At 42.7% G+C, this 18,209-nt stretch overlaps 1 protein-coding gene across 6 annotated transcripts in view; it reads left to right on the top strand.

Annotated features, from left to right (window-relative positions):
- The first annotated feature begins 615 nt into the window (after positions 1–615).
- The window catches only part of PHF20 (PHD finger protein 20), a 70,410-nt gene continuing 52,816 nt past the window's right edge, over positions 616–18,209 (top strand). For 4 of the 6 annotated variants that reach the window (XM_082773247.1, XM_082773246.1, XM_082773245.1 and 1 more), the window contains exons 1-5: positions 616–735; positions 2,904–2,950; positions 4,375–4,422; positions 7,279–7,333; positions 13,839–13,953. In XM_082773247.1, the coding sequence (XP_082629373.1) occupies positions 13,871–13,953 (83 nt within the window). In that variant the 5' untranslated portion in view covers positions 616–735; positions 2,904–2,950; positions 4,375–4,422; positions 7,279–7,333; positions 13,839–13,870. Of the gene's footprint in view, positions 736–2,903; positions 2,951–4,374; positions 4,423–7,278; positions 7,334–8,475; positions 8,540–8,946; positions 9,075–13,838; positions 13,954–18,209 lie in introns of all 6 variants that reach the window. The other 2 variants (XM_082773244.1, XM_082773243.1) reach the window with 2 other exon arrangements.

Genomic DNA, 18,209 nt, shown 5'->3' with positions numbered 1-18,209 from the left:
GCCTCCGGGCAGAAAATGATGGATTATCTCAGGCAAACCCCCTGAACCAGGAGAGTTTATCACCCACAGCAACAAATCCTGCAATATTTGAAGTTAAGAACTTCAACCTGCAGAGATTTTTGCTGTTCTGCACCAGCGTGCTCTTGGCTTTAAGTTACCATAGAACTGAGAAGAAGCGTTTTGATTTTCAGGAGGCTGCGAGGCTCCGTCCAGGGGCCGGCAGCACGGGGCCCGGAGCAGGGCGAGCTGCCTGGGGGCCGCAGAGGAGACAGACACAGCCCCTCAGGGCAGCGGGCACGCGGTGTTTGGTGTTTTTTGGGTTTATTTCACCCTTTTTCAGAGCCCTGGTGGACGCAGAAACCTCTTGCCGCGCCCCAGCCCGGGGGCAGCGCCTGTCGGGAGGCCGCTCGCCGGCAGGGCCGGGGCCGTCCTCCCACCCCTCGCCCGCAGCGCCCCGACCGCGAGGCGCCGCCGCCGCCGTTCCGCAGGGACCGGGACCGGGACCGGGACCGGGACCCGCGGGGCCGCGCAGGGAGCGCGCTGCGCGCCCCCGCGGCCCGGCAGCGAGCGGGAGGGGCCCGGCCCGAGCCCGCCCCCTCCGGCGGCGGGTGGCGGCGCCGCAGCGAGGCGGCCATTTTGTGGCGCTGCGCGGTCGGTGGCGCTGGGCTCGGCGCGCAGCGGGGCCCGGGGGCGGTTTGGCTCCGCTCTCCGCCTTTGTCCCGTGCAGAGCCCTCGGTAAGAGCGCGGCGGCGCCCGGGCGGGCCGGGCCCGCGCCTCCCGCCCGCCCCGCGCTGCGCTGCGGGCCCGCGGCGTGGCGAGGCGAGGCGAGGCGAGGGGAGGGAGGCCGGGCGCGGCGCGGCTGGCACGCGGCCCCGCGCACAAAGGGCCGGGCCGGGCCGGGCCGGGGGCGCCGAGCGGGCGCCGCTGCCGCCTGGCCGGGGCCGGGGGGCCCGGGCCGCGCCCCCGCCGCCCCCGCCCCCGCTCCCTGTCCTCTCCTCTCCTCTCCCCTCGCCTCCGCCCGCGGCCCAGGTGAGTAGGAGCGCGCCGAGCGCCGGCGCCGCGGGGCCCGGCCGTTGGGGGCGGCCGAGTGACCTTGCGGCGGCGCCGGGGCCCGGGAGAGAGGCGCCGAACGGGCCCGGGGGAGCGGCGGGGCCGGGGCCCGGCGGGGGCTGCGGCGGGAGGTGCGCGGCCGGGGAGGGGCCGGCGGCGGAGCCCGGCCCCGGCGGCCTCAGGAAGCGGCGCGGGGCCGCTCCCGGCGGGGCTCTGCGGGGCGGGGGGCGGCCGCGGCGGCCCCGGGGACGGAGCTCGCGTGGGGCCGGCGCCCGGAGGCGGTCCCGGCGGCCGCGGGCCTCGGAGCGCGTCTGCTCCCTGCTGCTGCTCGTCTCCCTGAGGCGTCTTTGGGGAAGCGAGATCGAGATCGCTCCCTGCGCGCAGCTGGGAGCCGCTTCACGTCGTGTGCGTTTGATACCCAGAGCTGGGAGGCACCGTGCTTTTTCCCGACAGACCTGGGTTCCCGATGGCTTGCTGCCTCCAGCACGGGCTGTCGGACCGCTTGGCTTGGAGCACACGTGCAGGCTGTAGCTGTGGTAGCACTCGGTTGATCGAGGAGGTTCTCAGTACAGTTTTGGGGAACAGTTACATCTCTGCTGCTTGTTCAATATCCTGCTCGTATCTCAAACGTTGCTGCGATCCCGTGCTGTTGCTTCTGGCATAAACACTTGGACATAGACAAGGAGGGATGTTTGAGTGTCCAGGAGTTCAAACTGGATGAAATCAACTGATTTTTACAGTGTACAGAATTTGGTATTGTATAGCGTAGTCAAATGAAATGTAACTTGTTAAAAACAATGCTGATAACTTGAAGTAACCTTATGTAGGTTTCTGTACAGGAGCTTGTAACTGAGCATCTGTACAAGAGAAATGCTTTTGGCGTGGACTTGTTTAACTTCCTACTACGAGCAAGGACCAGTCTCCAAAAAAAGCTCAATGAGAAGACTTCTAGCAGAGATCGTTTGTAGTGCAATTCTCTATTTTTTTTCATGTGACTTCTAGTAGTTCAGGAATTGAAGGTGGTTTAGGTAAATACTGATTGTTTGACCTAAGCCAGTTTATGGGAGAGTTCAGTTTACATTCTACTGATAACTTTGTTGGTGTGTCCTGAATGGAAATAATATTTTACTTGAGCAGCCCGAGAGTAAAATCTGCTTGCCTGTAATCCAGAGTACCTAATTAAGGTCAAGTTGGGAATGAGGCTAGAATAGTAGCTGCTCATAACAGTGCTGCCTTGATTGAAATGTAAGAAGCATATAATTAATTCTTACCTTTAATTGGATAAGTTCTCTGAAGCTCTTTTTCTTGCTCTTATGGTTCCTGGTTAACCTAAGCCATGATATTGACCTAAATTCTCCCCCTTGGCCAGGGAAGGAGGGTGCAATCCCTAATTTAATTGTAGGGGATATTAAATTCTCTGTCACTGCATCTTTTATGTATATCTGTGTTGCTGGCAGCTCAGTATTGTCTGTGGCTGTAATCTGTCAAACCTTGACAGAAGCTGCCACTGTTGCTGCGCTGCTGCCACTTGTCTTCTCTTGCTGCCCATATGGCACTGTCCTGTGCAGATGTGAGCTGAGCTAAAGAATATACACAGGGGGAGGATTTACTGTTGAGCCCCATAAGTGCTTGCCTCAGTATTAAAACTGCATTCTTGATGGTTGCCTAATTGTGTAGATGTAGAAGGTTTTGTTGTTGTTTTTTCTTTTTAAGAATAATTGCAGATACCTTGCACATAGTGGCACATCACATTGAGAAGTCTTGTGAAGTGTTCGTAACACGTCCGTTCTTTTTTTTTTTTTAATTATTTATTCCTTATCATCTTCAAAGTTTCCTCCCTTGCTTGCTTACAGGTTTTTGTTGACTTCTTGTGCCTCCTGTAGGAAAAGACTGTTTTCAGGTAAGAAATAGTAACTTACACCTTTCAGTTTGTTTTTACGGTCAAAATGCCAGTAGCTATATGACATCTGTTGTTCAAAAAACTGTTGGGTCTGGTGCATTTTAAGGCATTGTTCTTATGAAAGTGTTTTTTTTGTGTGTGTGCAAGCACCATGTTTAAGTGATCTTGTAAGTGCAGGTGCATAGCACGTCCAGTGCTTATTGATGTGTGTGACAGAAAATAACGCCGGTTAGAATGTAGTATTTACAGCTTTTTGAGACTGCTTGCTAATTTCTTGACATGCCTTTGTGTGGTTTCACTGGGTTTGAGAACTTTCGGCAAGCCTTGTCTGGATTTAGCCAGCTGCAAGCTAACTAGTCTTTTCGTGAACTCTGTTTAAGGTAGGTTTCTGAAATAGGTTGGAAAGAAATGTACCTGTGTCAGTCTGTATCTCTATGTACCATGTTTTTTTTGGGGGGTGGGAAGCCACTGGTTAGTGGGTTGGGTTTTGTTCTGTTATGTTTTTGTTTTTTAGTATGAAGTTAGTATGGAAGAGCCTTTCTAGTCTTGTTGTTGAGGTTAATATACTAGTTTAAAATCAGGTTTATTCTTTTGCTATTTATACTCAGAACTTCTCTACCAGAGAAATGGAGAATATCCTCTAGTTCTGCATAATGTTTTAGTGAAGGCACTACCTTGAATGTCTTGTGTTCCAGCTTTAAAATTGAACGTTTTTAGGACACGAATGGCAGTGCCATTGATAGGGCTTGAGTTAGGGTTTCCTTTAGTTTTAAATCTGAAACCTAAAAAGCTTCAGTAATGTAGCAGAGCTTACAAAAAGTACCAGGCTTGAGTTGCTGCTTGACTCTACTGAAAGTTGCTAATGGCTTCTGCATGACACGATCCCCTGTTTTTATATAGGTCCTCTGCCTAGGTTACAGCTCCTTCTTCTCAGTATTGCTGTTACTGGTATTGCGAAAACATGCACTGACTTTTTTTTTTCCCTGATGCCCTTTCATCTCTGAGCTGGGGGATGAGTCTACAAGCAGCCTTTAAGAGCACCTCTTTCCTTTTTTCTTGTAATAAAGCTGTGAAGTTGCATCTTCCTTATAGTGTGACACATACACAGATACGTGTCCATAATGTATTATTGTGAATGAAAATGTAGTTTGCTTCATCAAATCTCAAGCCAGTGTAACTTGCAGTTTCACTTTCATTGGCTGTGATGAATATATCCTGTTCTTTAACAGGGAGGGTAGGTTTGGTCCTGCCCAGTGAAGAAGCAGACTACTTGAAAATAATGAAACCAGGACTGCCATGTCTAAGTATCAGAACACTGAGTACTGGCTTGTTGTAAAAGTGGCCTAAAGGATTTTCAGTGGTTGGTGTTGCAGGTGGTGTAGATTCAGTGGAAAATGTTTCTTTTTTTTATGAATTCTTTTTAGGTTGACTTCTTCAAAGAAGCAGAAGTCCAGGTCCAGTTGCTGCTGCAGGTACTGTTACCAGATCATTTCTGTGTTTTTCTTTTTATTCCATCCACTTCCAGTTGTTGCCTCTTACTCTGATAGCTGCAATACATGTTGATGCTCACTGATAAGAAAAATCTTAGGTTCAACAATAACCTGTAAATATATAGGATATCACTGGAACACCCAGAGTGACCTCAAAGCCAGGGGCTGGACATCAGGTCACAAATAAGGAGTTGGTCAATTTACTACCTTCAGTTGTAAGTACCACCTTAAGTATTTTCTCTCTCAAATGTGGATTCTTCTTGAATACCAAGATGGTGCTTTTAGAAGTGATGTAGATGGTAATACTTCAATGCCACCTTAGCACTTAAAAGTTGGCAACTGTTTCCCTCAGAGTATGAAATAGTATTGGACTCAGTACTCTGGAGGTCATGTAAGCAAGCAGAAAATACATAGGCAAATTGAAGTCACGTCCTTTAGCCCTGCTGTTATTTTTTTTTAAAGGTATATTCTTTTTAAGAAGAAATCTGTAGTCTTTGCACAATAATGAGTTTGTCACATGAGTTTTTGAGCCCAAGTGTTGTTCCTTTCCTCATCTGCATCTCAAGGAAACTAGGCAAACAGTTGGCACCTTTTCCAGGGATCTGAAGGATGCACAGGGAACTTTGTGTGTTGTGGTTGTTTTTCTATTGCTTTTGAGGGAGTATAGAATGGGAATAAGAAATGTTCTACTTCTTTCATATTTATTTCTTGATTGACAAAGGCTCTGTAAGCCCATAATTAGCCATTAGGCAGGGCAAAAATATTTTCTTGGAGATGGTTTTATACTCAGTGCATTCAGCATCATGAAGTGGTGTTATACAACCTCAGGTAGATAAACAGGAGAAATTGTGTTGAGGTGCCCAATCTGCAGACTAAATTAGAACAATTCAGGTTGCTGTAGCTTGTTTCTACCAAACTCTTGCTCTTTGGAGAAGCTTTGCAAATACTGACTTGGAGAAGATTTGTAGGTGAAGAAAATGTTCTTGGAGAATCTCTTTGTTTACTTTGCACGTGACCAAAATGCACATCCCTATGCCATGTGATGGATGTAATTTATTCAACAGAGGATGTCTGTTAAAGGAAGAGGACTGCATTTGGTCATCTTAGCTTGAGTTTGTTTACTTAGCTATACATGTGTGGCATGCTCATTGCAGCATGGATTGATGTGATGAACTTTGTGATGATTTAGAGAAGTTTTTCATAAGAAATGATTCAGCTTGCTTGAGCAGTCTGCAGGTCTTTTAGTTTTTAAACATTTGAACTTGGGGGAGAGTTCTTGCTGTTTGATAGATTAATTTACACCTTAAAATATCCTTCACACTGAACTCAATTTTTCTTAACTAAGATCTAAAATCAGAGAGATTTTAAGAATCTTAAGTTGCTAGATTTATTCAATGACAGAATTGTTTCACATCAGTCTTTTTTTTTCCCTTGATTTTTTTTAGGCTGCTTTTTTGAAGTAGTAGTCAAAATTTCTTCTAAATAATTGTTTTTGTGTGTGTATATACACACACACACACATATATATACATATATATATATATATATATATGTATACACACATATATATATGTGTATATATATATACACACACACCTGAAATACTAAGAAAACACAAGTTTTATGCTATATCTGAAAAGCCATGCTTATTATAGTATGTTATTTGAACTAGTTGAAGGCTTTTATTGCGGATAGGATTTTGATTGTTTTTCAAATTACCCGTACTAAAAGATCACTTCTTAAGAAATTCTAAGAAACAAAGTTTTGCAGCAGAAATCCACCAGTATGAGTATAAATTGTATTACATCAGACATAATGACTTTTATGAATCCCAGTTTGCTGTAATTATTTGGTAAAAGAATTTTGATGTGCTTCCAAATTGAGAGTGCTCAGGCATGTTGACCCTTTGACTCAGATCTGGCAGTCTTGGCTTTGTTTGTGGGCTGCTTCTCATATTTGGACATCTCGGAATTGAAGCTTTTTTTAAGCTTCCATCCTCAGAGTTAAAGAAAGTTTGGGCAATAAGAATATAATTGGTACAGTGACATTTCTGGGCTTCTCTCAGTAGTAGTTGTCATTGAACTCATGGGAAGAAAAGAGGGGTTTGGGGTAGAGTAGTTGTACTCAAGTCTCTGAATGCTTCAGGTACGCTTGTTTTAAAATCTTACCTGCCAAATAGTGATTAGCTGGAAAAGTGGCACTTAAATTTTTTTGTAAATGAGATAAAAGGAAGAAAACCACCAGTATGAACTTGTTTTGTATTTAGCAGTCTTTTGGAAGAGATGGTGAGCACAGATTGTGATCCTCTCTGCTGGACGTTTAGCCTGGTGTTTTGTCTAGGGCTATACATTCTCAGTGTGCATGATAAAAGTGAAGGTATCCTGTAATTTTCTTTAAGTGCAGTTCTGACTACATGGTAGGTTTAAATTGTTAATAATTTATTCAAACATATGCAGCTTAAATGTTAAGTTAGTTGCACATACAAAGTTTTATATACTGTCTACTCGCTTACTGTATGGAGTTATTCTGAAATACCTGGTGCAGAAAGAAGCAATGACAGTGAAGTTACTGGTGGCTTCTAGTTCGTGAAGGATAAATGATGGAGAAATTTGATCAGGATACTTGGGGGGAGAGGGGAGTAGAATGTCTTTAAGGACCTTATAGTTCATCTGTAATTTGGATCACAGCAGCCTGGTGACCCTCTGTATTGTAGTATTTTTAGATTAAATTGATATTCCAGAGGTAATACTGTATGATTCTCTGTAGAGGAAGTATTTTTTTGAACTCTGAAGTACTGTTTGTCTCAGAATTCATGAGTATTTTTTTCATTTTCTATAGTTGTACAGCAGTGTTTAGAATGTTCGTGGCCAAATAAGCAACGTGTTTCTTCTTGGTGAGTATAATAATGGATTTCCAATTTTCTTAAATGTAGCTTCTCTTTCTTTAATCTTTTACAGTTTTGTTTTAAATTCATGTTTTTCTTAATTCTTGCAAAGGCACTGTTGATCGTATTCCTATAAATCTAACTCTGGTACTCTTAAAACAGGCGTTGCAGGCTTTCAGATGAAGGAAAAAACAGCAGTTTGGTTAAAGTAGTTCTTCTTAAATGTAGTTTGTTTTATTTAGGAAAAATTTGCTCTATTTCATGTGGCTTAAACCCTTTTCCAAAATCTTTTTGCTTGTTCAGTGTGCGTGTGTTTCTTTTATCATTAGTGTGTTACAAGGAGAAAAAAAATAAAATAATAAGAAATAGTTAAATGGGAGATAAAAATGACTGAAAAACACTCTTTTCAGTATTGAGTACTTATTTCTTTAATTGCACTTGGTAATCTAAATAGGCTTCATTACAGAATAAAATGTTTTCCTCTTTTTTTTTGAGGTGCCTGTGTTCATAATATCTGGTTCCACGTTGGTCTCATCACCAATTCGAATCAGCAGCATAGTTGTATGTGATACTGTTGATAGGATGAAAATGGCATTCTCGCTGTCTTAGGGAGAACATGAGGATCTTGACCCAGGAAGGGTAGTTTGTTTGCTAACACCCCTTCACTTTTGTCACTGAGTACTTCAAGTAAATCTTGGCTTCTCTGTGTAGAAGAGGGTAAACATAGGTTTTCTACTGGTGTCAGTTTGTTAGTCTACATTTGTAAACTAGAAGTATGTCTGAAATAAAATACTAAGTTTTATGCTTTGAATGTTTGCAGTGTTAAGGAGTTCGCTATACAGTATTACTCTTACAGAAGTAGCACGTGTCAGTTCAGGATCCAGTTTAGGTGTTGTGTTGCAGTTTATTTCCTGTGTTGTTGATTGAGTCTGGCGAACTTCTAAAGCAAGAAGTAAGTATTTGTTAAGATCTAGGTGAAAATACTGCAAGGTGTACCTCAGTACAACTACTTGTAGTTCGGTGTCTTGTTTGGAGTGTCTTTGGGGTAGAAAAATTGAGATGTTAGTGTTCTTGGGAATTTGTTGCAGTGTCTAATAGTCTTCACGTTTAGTTCAGATTTTTTCCTGTTTTTGCTCCTATTGCATTAAAAGAACAGAAGAAACTAAAAAAGAACTTGATTGAATATCTGCAGCACTGTGTTTGAAAAAAACAGTGGTAAGCATCTCTCCTGTAACTTATGGTTTTGTCCTGAAACTTTCTCATCTTGCTGTGAAATGGTGTGTACAAACAAAATATGAAGCAGGACCAGAGGATTCCTTAGATTAATACCTGGTACAGGAACTGTTTTTTAAGTGTAGGATAAAATATAGTGAGGCATACTTTACAGTAGCACTGGAGCTGTAGGCAAAACTTGTTAGGCATGGCACAGGCAAAAAAAAAAAAGTCTGTTGTAATCAGCCTCCCCAGTCAGTGCCAAAATAGTTCTCAAAAGTGGTGGTTAAATGTTAGTGAGATTCTTACACTTAGTCTCCATAAGATGCCATTGGTATTGTATAGTGTAAATGGTGTCTGTAAGTACTGTCTTGCAGTCTGATACGGCCATTACCTTTTCTCATCTGCAGGTTTGTGGTTTCAGCACAGCATGGCTGTGGTCATCCACTTGCAAGGTCTTCGATTGTGGTGGGGACCATGGACTTCTCTGGATTGACCATCCCTGATGGGGGCATGCATATTGTAGGGGGTGAACTGGGTGAGGCTTTCATTGTTTTACCAATGATGCAAGATGCAAGGGCTGGTGTGATGTATGCAGATGGTATAAATAAGAGGTCAAAAGTAATTATTGCTGAGCAGTAAAAACCTTATATGCAAAATGTGGTTGGACTTGGTCCTTGGCAGTTTCAGAATGTGCATTTAGATGTGCTAGCAGTGTTGTTATGCTGTCTAGCGCTGGAGTGAATGGCAGAGTCAGCTTACGCTTTGTGGAATCCACTCTTATCCTGTCTTAGCATAGAAACTGCTTATACTGCTGTATGTAAAGGAAGCAAAATACATTTGGGTTTTCTGTTGCTTGTATAGGACCTATATTTCAAATCTTGGGGCTAGGTTTAGAAGTCCAGCTTTGAGTTATGCTTGTAGTGCATCTCCAGAGAACACAGGACAACCTCTTGCTGGTTCCTTTCACTCCCCAGTTTCTCAAGTGCTTTTTGATACCTTTTGATACCTTTTCTACCTACCCTACCTCCTCTTTTCTGTAGTCCTATGGAACCACCAGTAATGCAGAATGCCTATTGGAATTGGACAGCAAGCTTAACACTCCAAATAAAACTTAATACTGTTTTGTATTAAGTGTTTAAGTATTATTTTTTTAATGCAATCTGCCAAAGCTAACCACGTTCTTTTTATGAAGCCAGAGAACTATGGTTATTCATCAAGTTCCTTGTTTTTTGTGAATTGGGCCCTGCTAGGAGGGTAGAGGGAGATCCCTGGTTTGGCACAGTTAAAGTACAAAGACAATAAGGCTGAATTGTGGGAGCAAATTTGCCTTCTAAGCTGCTGATGAAATGCTGAAGTAATACTCAGTTTAGAAGTGGAAGTGGTTTAAAGGCAGGGTTTTGTTTTGGTGTGATTGTAGGGAATGTTTCGGTCATAGTCACGAGTGATTTGGAAGACATTGTTTGCAAAGGTAGCTAAGGTTTTGGAAAAGACTGCAGTGATTCTGCAGTTTTCAGAGAGAGAATAAGAGGCTGGTATTAGTGACTGCCATAACTGCTCAGTTACATTTTACATGACAATATGAAACAATTGTTCAATTTCTAGAGGAACCTTCTTCTCTCAAAACTTACTGATGGTCCAGATTTGGGGCTAAGCACTCATGGGAGCTTAAAACTGAAGAGAGTAGGAAATGCTACAGCTGAGAGTATGTAGGACCTGTTTAGTGGAGCAGAAGACTTGTTCTGAAAGACAAAAAAAAATCATGATTCCCAAAGGGATCTATTAATTCAAGTGTATTCTTCTCTGCATTGTCCTTACATATAAATGTACCTTCCTAATTGGTACCTGTAAGTATTTGAATAGTCTTTTAAATCTAAATTACTTCACCCTGACTTGTACAGGGAAGGTAAGGATCTCTCTTCTAAACACCAGAAATGTGTGCTTCTACTCACACAGATTTGGAAATGCGTTCTGTTGAAACTAGCAACTTGTCTAAGTTCTAGAGTAACGGTTTCTGAAATGCTCCTGATTTTCATAGTGGAATAAGAAGTTTTAGAGAAAAGCCTTTCAGCTTTGGGGGTAGATGTAGTAACCACCGCTTGCTTTTCTTGTGGTCTCGAGCACTTGAGGAAGATGGATTCCCGGAGTTACCAAAGTGAAAGGCCTGCCCATGTCTTGTTTTAGTTGCCAAGTCAGTATAAATTAATTTTCTGCTAGAGACTGTCTGGAGTTGTTTTTAATAATCTGTTCTGGTATAGTTTAAAGTTTTTTAGGTAGTTATTGCAGGATTGGACAGAGAATCTAAGATGAACTGTGAAGCAGAGGAAAAACACTGTGCTCAGTGTTGTCTCTCTGAGCGAGGTACTCCAGGAGGTCAAGGTCACGCTGTGCAACGTGGAGGGCTTTGGGTTTGCCTGATGGCCCTGTTCACAAAGAGCTATGTGATGGCTCCCAGTAAAAGTTTTATCATCTGCTTTCAGTCTTTAGGGCTGTACATTTAAGCATAGGACTGTTGAGCTCCTCTACTAACTTAGCTGTGTTGTGTAATGTTCTGCCAAGTGTGTATCTGCTGGAGGAAGCGGTTCCTGAAACGAGCTGCAAGTGAAGAAGACAGCCTGGTTTGCAGGGCATGTGAGCATAGGGACTGCTGGATTGAGATAACAGGATCAGAGGGATGTGAGAACCCGAAGGAGCTGAAATTTCATGATGCAGAAGGGGAGAAGAAGGAAGAACGTGGGGAAGGGGTGGTGATGTGGGTGTTTTTTTCCCTAAATTTTCTGCTCTTGTTCAACTTCCTGATCGGTTGCCTTGTAACAGGCTTGGCTGAGGCGGTGAGGGGTAGTAAGTGTGTGCTCTAACAAATGGTGGTGTTCAGCTGACCAGCTGTGAGGAGGAAAGTTCAGTTTTAGAGGACCTGCAGCCCCTCTAAGTAAAATTAAATGACTTTTGCTGGTTTTTCAGATTTCCCTCTTGTTGTGATGCTCTTTAATTCTTTTTATTTTGATATTTAACTGAAACCTGAAGACCTTCCTTGACAAAGTTGCTGACATTTACGTGTAGAAGCCCTATTGTACAAGATACTGCTACTGAAGTAGCAAGGCTGGTATGCTCCTCTTGCAGGCGAGCTGGAATGCCTTGCAGCTTTTCCTGAAGGGGGGTCTCCTGTAGAGCTTCATTAGTGTACTTGTGGCATTTAGGAGTACTTGGTCTTTGTGTGTCCCTATCAGTGAGATGGAAAGCAAGTTTACTTGGACAAGAGTCAACTTGCAGCCCCAACTTCTCCTGTGTTACAAGCATTAAGCAACACGTGTGTCTACTTTGTGTTGGGAGGCATCGAATTCTGTTGCTAATGCCAGAAAGTGATATTTCATTGATGTAGATCTGTGGAGGAAGTAGAGGATGTTCCGTTTGAGGTGCAGGTGGATAAGCTGTTTAAAAAAGAAAAAATAAATTTTCAGTTACTTCTTAGATTTTCAGAATAGCATTAGTTGTTGGTGGGATTTTTTTTTTTTAAATTCTTAGTGTTTTTTCTTCAGAATGTAACCCCCCAGTTTTCTTTGATTTCCTTTCGCCTCCCCTTTTCTAATTAAAAGCTACGGAGCTGGAAGGTAACACCCACACCCCCAAATGTCTAGCCATGTAAGCCAACATTGGCTCTGGTTCCTGGACTGATTCAGAGCCATGCTGAGCTAGTCAGCTGTTTATCAGATACTCAAGAAAAGTAACTTGAAATGATTCTCAGTTCCTAGGTGGCTGAAATACCTTGCAGGTAGTGTCAATGAATCACTGTGTAGTGAATTGAGCACTCCGCCAATAGCAGTTTGATTTTTTCCCCATACCTTTGCATGCTGTTTTAATAGTAGAGAAAGTAGGTATAAAGCTGTGCTACAGAGGAAGAAAACAGGTAATCTTGTGGTAGAGCAGTTTCTTTGTAATGTGCTTGTGTTGCTTGAGGTTGTGGGGGTGCCTATATGGCCCTCCCATAGCAAATGGCCTGGTATACAAAGTATGTCAGTGGAATAGCTTTTCTCTGCAATAGAAGCTTTATGACTTTCTTAAAGATTTTTGGTTTCCAAACCATGTTTGAACTTTGAGTAGTTTTTCATAAAATAATGTTAATCTTCTTAGAGGTGCAGCTCAGCAGATGCCATTGCTGTTAATCTATTCTGTGAAAGAAAGTGCTACTGCTTACTTCAGTTGCCTGTGCATGTCTACTCATTCTTGCAGCATGACAGGTTTTTTTTTTGTTGTTGTTTGTTTTTGTTTTTTTAAATTTAGTTTGCATCCATTTTATGCACCTTTCTTTGAATCCTCAAGATACAGGAGGAGATTCTTCCCTCTGAGGGTGTTGAGGCCCCTGGTCCAGGTTGCCCAGAGCAGCTGTGGCTGCCCCATCCCTGGCAGTGCCCAAGGCAGGGCTGGATGGGGCCAGGGGTGGTCTGGACTGGGGGTAGGGACCCCTGCCCATGGCAAGGGTTGGGGCTGGGTGGGCTTTAAGGCTCCTTCGAACCCAAACCATTCTGTGATATTCTGTAATGGCTTCTTACTGTAGGCTATAAAGCATACTCCAATTTTTGGGTCTTGTGAACTTAAAGACTACAGGAATGGATTCATAATTTGTATCTTATAATTGTGGGAAGTGACTGACAAAAATTCGGGAGAAGTAGCTTCTGATCAGGCTTTATACAAAATGTACCTTTGGCAAGATTTCTTAAAATGTTTATCTGTTGGATGTGTTAAGAGACTTTTTATTTTCTGGTTAAAATGGTGGAGAAGAGGGAAGAAAACACAAATACGGTAACAGTTTAGGCAGTTTCTAAAGTTGGTTAAAGTATCTGCGTGATTCTTTAAACTCCTGCATTTGTAGTGATGAGGTAACATAGCATTTGAGAGTGTTTTACTAACATAGATTTTGAAAGATTGTTACTACGTATGTTTTTGCCCGCTTCCTATTTACTGGATTCCTTGTTTTCCTTAAAACCAGGAAGGGGAGGGGGGAAATAATATGAAACTTCTCTCTCAGTCTTGAATAAACATTGGGTTGCAGAGTTCTTAATTGACTGACAGACAAAGGTTGAGCTTCAATCTTTCCTTGTCTGGTAGCTATCCTTTTGAACACGTTTCTTGAATGATTCTGCACACTATCGCTTGGGAACTCCTGTTTAAGAGGTAATTGTCCCCACTAGTTCCTGTGAACAAGAAATACCAGGGTCCCTTAACATCTAGCTTTTGGGGGTTATGGTGCATAAGTTTATTTTGTATGTGTCTTGATTAGTGATTGATATTTAATTGCATTTTTCAGGGGAATAAAATCAGCAGTGTTGATTTTACAAAATGACAAAACATCCTCCGAATAGAAGAGGGATCAACTTTGAGGTGGGAGCCCAGTTGGAAGCCCGTGACAGATTAAAAAACTGGTATATTTTTAAAAACATTCATATTATATTAACTCTAAGTCTTTAATATATTAAACATTTTATATTGATACCGTATTTAGAGTCCTGGTCGTTTGTTTTTAGGAAAGTAGTTAATTTCTAGCAGTTTATATACCAGTGCTTAAAATGGGCAATACGTGCTGATCTGTTGTGCTGGCCTTTTAAAACGTGTACTAGTGCTGTATGTCTGGGAAATAGGACTACACAGACCTAGCAGGGCTTCAGACTGGTACTCTGCAATTCACGTTTTTACTCTGTGCTATACACAGAGTAGTCATTGTGAAGAGAGAAATCCTTTGAAGTATAGAGTACCCAAGGTATTTCCTCAGTGCTTTCTTTCCCATTGCTGTTAAGAAGTTGTAGGATTTAAAGTCTGAAATTGTTATAGCCCGAGGGTGGTCAGCCACCAAATTAATGAACTGGATGGGGAAATGCTATTAAGTTTGGAATGCTATAGAGCTTGTCTTGCAGACTCGAGTTGTGAGGAAGAAGACTTAGCAACTGCAGCAGGAGGGGAAAAAGCCCTAAAAGTTAACATGGGGTAACTGAGCCAATTTAGGTTAAGTTTGAGCCAACTTCAAACCTTCTGTTTAGGTAATGTTAAATGTAGCTCTTTATGGAAAGAACATGAAGCGCAAATATTAAGTTATATTTTGTTGCCTTTCCTGTGTGACTGAGAGTTGCATAGGTAAGGCTTCAGCCTGAATTTGCATGTATCTTTTGTATTCTTGAGCTTTGTTTATGCGAGAAGTAATTGTCAAGCCTACAAAAAAGGTTTCTTAGCCTGTAGTGTAGGCTTACTAGAGGTACAGTTGAGTATAGATCACATTTGAGTAAGACTAAAAATTCTGATTAGTAACTACCTATCTGATGTGTTTGGAGAACAACAGTGGCTCAGAGTATGAGTATGTAGCGCTTACATGGGAAAACCTGGCAGGCTGGGATAGAATTCAACACCCACTACTTTCCACGTATCCCTTGACTTAAATTGGAATTTTGTATATACTAAGTGTCCAAAACCAAACACTTACTTTTTAAAAGCTCTTAATTTTAATTGACCTGCATGTTCTGCATGTTCTGCAACTTAGTTTTGATTTTTTTTCTTTGCTTGCTGAGTTTTGGAAACCTGGGTCAGGACGTCCACGTTTCCTTGACTGGTAATCTCCATATATTTCTGTATTAAGGGGTTATGAACCAAAACCTTTAAAAACTGAGGGCTTATTTTCTCTTAGCAGCATTAGCAGCGACAGACTGGGGATACCTGTCCAATCTCTTTCATAGAAGGTATGGAATGTAGAGGACAGCAGACTATTTTCATGTTGTACTTTCACCTGCTCCTGCATGAACAGGACCACTCTCTGATATGGCTACAATGCACTCCTTTTATGTGGATATAAAACTTTCTGTTTCCAGATGCTATCTCTTCTAGATCTTCAGAGGTCCAAGCTTTTTGTTTTGTTGCTATCTTGGTATTTAAACATAGGCAGAGGTCTCCTCTTTGAACAGAGGGCTGCCTTTGATTTCTGTGCTCAATACCAAACGCACTAGTCAGTTAGTGGGCTGGTATCACTTCTCAAATTGCAGTAGTACTTTGGGAAGTGTTTCATATCAGAGCCTCATTTACCTGCCTTTCATGGCAGCAACTCTTGCCCTGGAATGCTAGTTCAGGACTTCCACGGTGTTTGGTTATGATGCCAGCCTCCCAGCCCTATTGAATAGAAAAAGTTTGCACATGCCAGCAGAGGAGTCAGTGTAACAGCTGCTCCTTGCCAGGCTGCGAAGTGAATGTTGTGTCAGATCGCATCTCAAAGGTTGCTTTGGTGTATCTTAATGATCATAGTGTATTGAATGTGTGCTGAAATTCCTGATGTTGGTTGTCTGGGTAACCTTCTAGGCTTGAACTCCAGAGAGTAGAGTGAGTACTTTGGTGCTTGTCTTATTTTAAAGGCTTGGCTGAGCTGTTATAATGGTTATAATGAAACTTTTGATTCTAGTTGAGGTTCTTGAGTATTGAGATCAAGATTACTCTTCCTAGGATAATTTTACTGCCCTGTTATGGTAAAGATTGTTTAATTGTACATGCTGTCAGAATTTTGTTCTACTACTGAAAGGATGGAAGCTCATAGCTGTTGTCCTCATAGACATTCCTGTTCTTCTTAGTGTTGTCTTGCCTACAGTAAGCTCCTCTTTTCCTAGCTCTAAGAAAAAAGGAGTGTTACAGCACTTGCAACTAAGTATATAGGAAAGGAAAGGGATACAAATTATTCCAGTGCTGAGAGAGGGGAAGTACTTCTAGTCAGCACTGTGATTTTAAATTTCCAAATACTCCTACAAAGAAAAGGGGAGGGCTTTACACTTGTCTGTACAAGAAACTTATTTTCATATTGTTTGCTGTGCTCTGACAGCTGTAGTCTGAAGTTGCCAGTCACTGCTAATCCCTGTCTGATAAAGAGTTACGCTGTTTTGAGATTTTGAGTGTTGCTTGGGTGTTCTTATCAAAACTTATTCCCATAGTTTGTGATTCTTGGTGGTTTTCCCTTGCTTTCTGTTTAGCTAGCTCATTAGGCATAAGACCTTGAAAGATACAAGCTCACGGTTCCTTTTGAATTGATCTGGAAGGCCATCTGTTTTAGTCTCCTGATAAATCATAGGAAGTTGTCTGATTGCAGCTTGTTTTTCACAGGTTGTTGGGTAAATACTCAAATCAGTCTCTAACTAATTTCTTGCCCCAAATCAGTTAGTTGCTCTGAAAGCCCAGGGAGCCATGCTTCCTTTGTGGTTTGGGAGAGGACGGCCCATACCTGGACACCTGGCAGTCTGATCTTTTCATGCCTTGTAATCCAGACTTCAGCTGTTGGCTTTTCACTTTGCGTATCTTTCCATAGTGTGTTTTCCTGATTAAACAAGTTTCTTAAGTTACGTCTGTCCCATGGTAAGTTCACAGGCTTTTTGGATATCCCTACAACGTTCATAAAAAGCATGTGCTGTATTGCTTCTACCACTTCTGTGTATATCTGTGTGGACTTCAGGAGGCACAACACTTTGAAAGCTAGGGGATAAATGCTGGAGGAAGGAAGCTTGCAGTGTCCATGTGTAGTGCTCAGAGCTGTTGAGAACCTGTGAACTTTCTTCTTCACTTTAAAGTTTCCAGGCACAAGGCAGTGCCATGGTGCTTCGTAGCTGAAAAAAAAGTTGTGTTGGGGAGGGCCGTTGAAGTTTCTAGCTAGATGTAGCAGAGCTTCTAATAGATCCCGTGTTCCAGTTGAGCACTGAACGTTGTTCACTGATGGTGGTTGCTTCAAAAAGGGAAGATGTTCAGCCTTCCCTGTATGTTACCCAGGAACTGCAGTTCACCCACACTGGCTCTCAGCTAGGCTAAAAATTGAGGCTTACTGTCAAGTATGTTTTTGCTGCTATTGTTGATAGATCAGGGTCTCCCCCACTATCAGGGGATCTTTAGAAGGCGAGATGGAATAGGTGCGTATGGTACTGGTGCACAGTTCCCAGGTGGTGGTTCTTGTGGTGAAGGATCCTGTTCTTCCTTTCCCTGTATGAAGAAGGGAATAGTCTTGGACTGTATAGTTCATTGAGTCCTGTCACGTGGGCATGTCTCTCTCCTGCAGGAGAAAACTAGTGGCTGCGTGGGTTTATCAGAGATGGATGTCTTTGTAGAACAGATCATTAGTTTAAGTCTGTTCTTGATCATTCTTTATCAGTATCCCTCTTTATCTTTGAGGATCTGGATGAGCTTCAGGCAAGAACTTCCTTTTGCTGGTCTCTCATTGAGAGGACCTGGAAATTCCTGTCTTCATTTTTGCTGTACTATGCAGGGAACTGGGTAATGCTTTTTGTAGTTACCTCTACTGAGTGTTTTGTAGTTGCTGAGATATACAAGAGAAAGCTACCTTTAATAGAACTTTCTTGTATGTGGAAGGACTTTGAATCTTCCTTCCTTATCAACCTGAGCAGTTCTGGGTTTATCTGGACTGATGGGCTGAGGCCAACTGTATCAAGTTCAACAAGGCCAAGTGCCGGGTCCTGCACCTGGGGCGCAATAACCCCAAGCAGAGCTACAGGCTGGGAGATGAGTGGTTGGAGAGCTGCCAGGCAGAGAAGGACCAGGGAGCATTGGTGGATAGTCGGCTGAATATGAGCCAGCAGTGTGCTCAGGTGGCCAAGAAGGCCAACAGCATCCTGGATTGCATAAGAAGCAGTGTGGCCAGCAGGGCTAGGGAGGT

This window comes from Aythya marila (assembly GCF_965140915.1).
Source record: "Aythya marila genome assembly, chromosome: 16".
NCBI classification, from domain to species: domain Eukaryota; kingdom Metazoa; phylum Chordata; class Aves; order Anseriformes; family Anatidae; genus Aythya; species Aythya marila.
Note: the sequence above shows the minus strand (reverse complement) of the source record. Positions and strands in the feature narration are given on the sequence as shown.